General features: G+C 32.6%; 1 protein-coding gene across 2 annotated transcripts in view; it reads right to left on the bottom strand.

The window, feature by feature from the left end:
• Positions 1–771: 771 nt before the first annotated feature.
• TMTC3 (transmembrane O-mannosyltransferase targeting cadherins 3) overlaps positions 772–6,529 on the bottom strand; it is a 49,931-nt gene continuing 44,173 nt past the window's right edge. For both annotated transcript variants that reach the window (XM_008256872.4, XM_002711378.5), the window contains exon 14: positions 772–4,546. In XM_008256872.4, coding sequence (XP_008255094.1) covers positions 3,729–4,546 — 818 coding nt within the window. In that variant the 3' untranslated portion in view covers positions 772–3,728. The remainder of the gene's footprint in view (positions 4,547–6,529) is intronic.

The following is a 6,529-nucleotide window of genomic DNA, read 5'->3' as shown; positions in this document are numbered from 1 at the left end:
TTTGTAACTCTTTAAAATAATACATCTTTTTTTTTTAAAGGATTCTTCTAAACAATTTCAACATATTAAGTAATAAATAACATACTGATTCTCTAAGGACTTTAAGAGGAAAGTGTTTTCCCCAACTGGCAGATGAAGAAACTGGAGACACATAGGTTAAACAATTTCCTTAAGTTATATCATAGGTGACAACAGAATTTGAACCTAGGTAGATGCAGAAATTGAATTTGTATAAAATTTCAAGTTTAACTGTTCATTTTCTTAATGTAGTTTGCCACTCATAATATATCTTTAGGAATTAATTTAATGGACACCTTTCACAGATAAATGCTACTATACTACATGCCAGCTGCTCTTGGTAGGAGTAGAAATCTCTTCATATACAGAATTGTATTTTTTTTTTCATTTTAACACTAAAAGGCAAATCAGGTTAAGTCTTGAAAAAGTACCAATTTAAAACTGAATATTTAGAAATACGGTAAACACATTAAATGTAAAATGTATACAATTTGAAACTATTTTCTTATGAACCCTTACCATGGATGGCTGATAGTTTCCAACATGTAAACTTTTGGACAAAGTTACCATAGCTTTTGGGGAGTTTATTTTTAAGTCATTTAGTTATGCAATTAGAAGGTTTTAAAAAAATAAATATGATAAATATATGCAATTCTGAAGTATAAACTGACATACAAATCTATATATTTTCTTAATTTCATTAAAGCATATTTGAAGAAACATTCTAAAACATGAAGTTGAGTTCAAATCAGATGTAATAAAAGGGATGAGGTTTATTAGAATTGTGCAATTCACATACAAAATATTTACATAAAAGTAAACAGAAAATTGCCAAACAAAATACATATTTGTCTTATTCTCCTAGTCATCGACCCCAGAAAACTACTCACTGGAATAATTATCAGACAAAATTCCCAATTCTGAATGTTAATAATAATAATAAATCCACACAGGAACAACTCTAGAAACTTAAATTGCACCTTCTGAGAAGCAGTGAAGGAGTAACATACCATTGCCCCTTGGAGATTGTCAAAGCTTTTCTTGAACTCTTAGGGAACAGATTGTATTGTAAAACTGTGCCCATTCATCAATAACATACAAACCGGTGATAGGTTTTCTTTTCCAAGCTTACAGATGCTCACAACTTAACCGTTGGTTAGTAATCTAGGATGAAATAAGCCTTCTACACCATTTCCTCAAAAAGGCAGCTCCAGAGAGAGAGAAAAATAATCCATTATTTTTACTTAACAATTTAAATAAATTTTCTATTTTGAATTTATAGAGAAATAATAATCTTACATATAAGCAAGCTTCATGGAATGTAAGATCTCAAATTTCAAGGAATACATACTGATTTCCAGAAGAAAATTATTTCTTAATGGAATTTAAACATCAAAACTTAACTGGATTCTACTTTAAATTTAAAAAATAGCACAAGACAGACAAAAGGATTTTCCAGAATTAATTTATCACAGTGCTCTAACATGACTTCAAATTAGAACCACTCAGACACCTTTTAGAAAACTGAAGCATGGCCCCAGAAATTGAGATTTGTTATAGGATAATGTCCATACTAAAAGGCACCCCCACCAGGATTCTAGTACGAAATGGATTAAGAATCCATTATCACTATTAAACTATTAATTATATCAGGGTGAATTTGATTTAATTAAGTCATTGAAGATACAGGAGCATTTCCTATATGATAGGCACTGTTCCATGTGCTAAGATAATTTTTTCTAGAAAAATCACTGGATACACATTAATATATACCTTTTATCATTGAATAGTTATATAACTTTATTAAAATACTACTCAAACTTTTATTTTGTCTGCTATCATTAAAGATTTCCTTGTACTTTTCTAAACTATCCTCTCTTTATAGTATAGCAGAGAAATCACTCTCAGAAGCAACTTCTCAAAACATGGAAAGAACATAAGAAACACATAGCTTCATTTTTTCAAGTCATATTATATGAGGTATTCTCCACCTTATATCTAGAGTCATAAAGCCATAATCTAAGAACTGAAATTAAGTATTGCTTTGATGCTTAACACAATCTCCTGGGCTAAGAATTATCTCCCACTATTATCAGTGCTTGCTTTTAATTGCCTAAAAATCTATGACAGATCCTCAAGGAATCTAGTAACAGTAGGTCTTTAATACAGACCATGTGAAACATTTGTGACCTATTTATAAAACATTTCTTAAAAGGATTACTGGGATATGATTTTTGAAACATACATAATTAGAAAGTAGCTATCTCAAAGGAACCAAAAAATAGTTTCTGAATTACTACATAATTAGAAATCAGCTATTATCCCACAATGATAGCTAGTTTTAACAGTTTAAATTAAAACCAACTTTAGTAAGTACTATAAAATGCATTTAAAATGCATTCTAACTCCAAAAAAAATTTAAATTATAACTTTGAGTTGATTCTACTTTTCAACTTACTATATCATTCCAGTTTAAATCTGCCAAAATCAACTGACAAGTTTATTGACCCTATACTAGGCTAATTATTTTTATAACTAGATAGTCAGTGAAAAATGATGCATACATAGGGGAATGCAATAGCAATTTGTTTTCCACAATTGATGGAATTAAAACAGCTTAAAATTTATGAAAGCTCAGTAGTCAAAATAAATATTTAATAAAAATATATACCATAACAAGATTTCAGGAATTTAGTGTTTAAAAATAAATTTTATCACATTATTTTGCCTTTTGTTAAACAGAACTGAATTTAGTGGCTTAAGATATGAAAGAGGGATTAAGGTGTGACTCTGGAAACATAAAACTAAAATTCACATATGATCACAGAACTAACACTAACATGAAAAAGAAATTTACTATGTTATAACTCAAAAGTTCTTAAGACAGTTATTGGGACTTCTCAATATAACTATGACCCTAACATGAATAGTTTGGGGAGTAAAAGTCAAAATATAGTCATGATTATGTGGTTCATGTGATACTCTCAATGTGTTAAAAATAATCATACATGAGCACCATTAGAAATGTGTATATATGTATGCATGTGTGTGTAAAATGTTACCTAAAAACTGCATTTTAGAGTAAAGAATAAGCATGAAACTATGAAAATACATTCTTAAGCTAACATGTCACATGAATTTTAACATGTGTTTCACCCAGCATTCCTTCTAAAAGTCAACCAAAGTAAACAACAAAAAGAAAGCTAGAATTTTTCTGTAGTGCTAAGTCCCTTGGTTAACATAAGAACTATTTTAGAAAAAGAATGTGTTCAATAAGTGTTTTGAATCCAAAGCCAGAAATTTCAAGAGGTAAAGGAAAAATGAAGTAGAGTAATAACATGGAATTCACAGAATAAAATAGCACATGTTAGATTTGCCCTCAAAGATTATCATTCAAGCCTCAAATTATTTTTGAGGGTAGTACAGATTATTCTATCAGGAAAAATTTCCTTCTATAATAGAAGTTGAAAATTTGTCACCTGTAACTTAGCATTTCTGCTATATTCACCAAAACTGTAAATTTTTGCCATATCTTACTTAATATGTATATCCTGGGGTAGGACAGGCCTTTAATGAAAATTTTACCTTGAATCTACAATGAGGCGGCTAATGATAAACTGTTCTATATCCTCGATATTTTTGAAAGCTGCCAGTACAAGGAATTCCAAGATTTAAAGTTCTTTGATACCACTCTCACATGATAAAGAATACTATTCTCCATTTAAAATACGTTCAATTTCTTCTAGTCTTTTTAAAGCAGCAACTCTTTTCTTCTCAATTTCTTTGATATCTTTTGTTGTTTTCTGGGGAGTCTCTTTGTCTGCATTTTTTCCTAATTGTTTATCTGATTTAGATTGACTTTTGTTATCATTTGATTTTTTTATCTGTGTTGGTCTGGATTCACTACTGATTTCTTTCACATTTTCAGGTGGAATTTTGTTTCCTTCTTCTACACCTGACATCTTACCAGCTGGGGATACTGGTTGTTCGATAAAACTAGATGAGGAAATTTTATCCCTGACTATACTCAAATGGCGCTGAATATATTCTTCATGTGGTGCTAATGCCAATGTTTCAACCAGGCATTTTTCAGCTTTTAGTAAGTCCTTCTCTTCAAAATAAACAACACAAAGATTGTGCTTTCCTTGCACATTACCTGGATCCATCTCTAAAATCTTTTCAAAACATTTTTTTGCTCCAAGTATATCCTTCTTTTGATTCATCAGAATGTCTCCTTTTAAAATAAGACCCTTGATATGATCAGGGTAGTATCTCAGTAACTCTTCTAAAATTGGTAAAGCCTGTAATTCCTTTGCAGTCTGAGAATACAGGAGAGCCAGATTAAACAAAGCACTTCTGAAGTCGGCTTGTAATTTTATGGCTTTCTTCATCCAAATCTCTGCTTCACTGTCCTTTTTGTCATCCATGGCAAGCATTCCCAAATTGAAATAGCCATTGGCATCTTGTGGTTCTTCATTTATATAGCTTAGCAGTCGTTTCCTAGCTTCAGGTCTGAGTTTAACCTCACCTAAGAAAATTTTGTTTTTAAGAAAAATAAAATTATATTGTCAGCCAATGAATTAGGTCTGAGGAATAAAACCATTTTCAATGATTCAGTTCGATTACAAAAAGAAGGCATTACAGCAATTAATTTCTGCACCTAAGGAGCAAAAATCTCAGTCTTCATGAAAAAGATGATGTGACTGCGACACTGAAATGATAGCTCATTTCTTTTCCTTTAAAGTAGTAAGAGTAGTTCAGAAACTAAAAGGGAAGAAATATCTCATTACAGTTTAGAATCCAATTGGAAGTATCAGAGAATAGATAAAAACTAAGGAGAGGCTAAAGACCTGGGCTGAGTTCCTGATTCCTGGCTCCGGACACTAGCCTGCCCCAGGCTTGGCCATTGTGGACATTTGGGGAATGACATCAGAGGGAGGGGAGTTCTCTGTCTCTCAAATAAAATAAACAAATAAATTATTATTTTTTTTTTTTTGAGAAGAGGCTTGGGATTTACTAACAAAGACGTGTACTTAATCTTGATTCTGTTAATTTTATACACTGAACAAGTAATGTAACTTCTCTGGGTTAATTACTGAAATTTCTAAAATTACATGATATATATGGAGAAATGCTCAACAAGTAGTAACTATTCCTAGGTAAAGAAAATGTTCAAAATTATTAAATCAGAATTTTTTTTTTTGAGAGGCAGTAAGAGAGGGAGGGAGGGGGTGGACAGAGAGTGAGAGAGCGAGTGAGAGTGAGTAAGCTTGCCCTGCCATTATTGGTTCATTCTAAATGCTTACAACAGCTGGGCCAAGGGGTCAGTGCCATGACATAGCGGATAAAGCCATTGTCTGCAGCACCAGCATCCCATATGGGCACTGGTTCAAGTCTCAGCTGCTCCACTTCCAATCCAGCTCCCTTCTAATGAGCCTGGGAAAGCAGCAGAAGATGGCCCTCTTGGCTGTCATAGCTATTTGGGGGAAAAACCACTCTCTCTCTCTTCCCCTCCCCTCTGCCTTTCTGTAACTCTGCCTTTCAAATAAATAAATACATCTTTAAAACAAAACAAAACAAAACAAAACAGCAGGGCCAAGACTAGGAGCTGGTAACTCAATTCAAGTCTCCCCCAGGTGGTAGGAACTCAATTACTTATTGGCACCTCCTACACAGGGCACCTTTCAGGGTCTGTATTAGAAGGAAATTGGAGTCAGGAATGGGATATTGAAAACAAGTACTCCAATATGAGACACAGGCATCTTAACTGCTAAGCTAAATGTTTACCTCTAAGTCAGATATTTTTATATGTTAGCTCAAAGATTTAGGTTGTTTCAAAGGCAAGAATATATCATGATAAGAGATATTAGGATTTAGGAAACAAAACTCTCATGTTCTCCAACTATGAATTTTAGGATGGAATTTTTGGTTAGATAATGAGCATCTTTCATGATTAAGGTTTTATAACTATATAAAATACAAATAAATTTTCTATAAGTTATACTGTTTTGAACACAGGATCTAAAGATTTTTCTTATCTTTTTGACAGCATAAAAAATAAAGTTCTTAGACTAGCTACTCAACCTCAAGTTGGGTCATCATTAGATCGTTTATTTGGTTCTCATTCTCTAATCTACCAAACAAACTAAAAAATAAATTAAAAGGCTCTCTTCAGCTCAAAAATATTATGATTTTATGATTTGTTCATTTTTAAGTTTTAAGAAATACAACTAAGGAATAATTAAAAATGCTAAATAAAAACTATTTATCCAACAGATATTTAAAAGATTATAAATCACACACACTGCCTTAGGAGGGAGAACTAAAATTCCTATATAAACTATGCATAAGGGGATGGCGCTTTGGCACAGAGGGTTAAAGCCCTGGCCTGGAGCACCAGAATCCCATATTGGCACAGGTTCGAGTCCCAGCTGCTCTTCTTCCTATCCAGCTCTCTGCTGTGGCCCGGGAAGGCAGTGGAGGATGGCCCAAGTCCTTGGGCCCCTGCACC

The sequence above is a fragment of the Oryctolagus cuniculus genome, chromosome 11 (assembly GCF_964237555.1).
Source record: "Oryctolagus cuniculus chromosome 11, mOryCun1.1, whole genome shotgun sequence".
In the NCBI taxonomy this organism is placed as follows: Eukaryota; Metazoa; Chordata; class Mammalia; order Lagomorpha; family Leporidae; genus Oryctolagus; species Oryctolagus cuniculus.
This window is presented reverse-complemented; position numbering and strand designations above follow the sequence as displayed.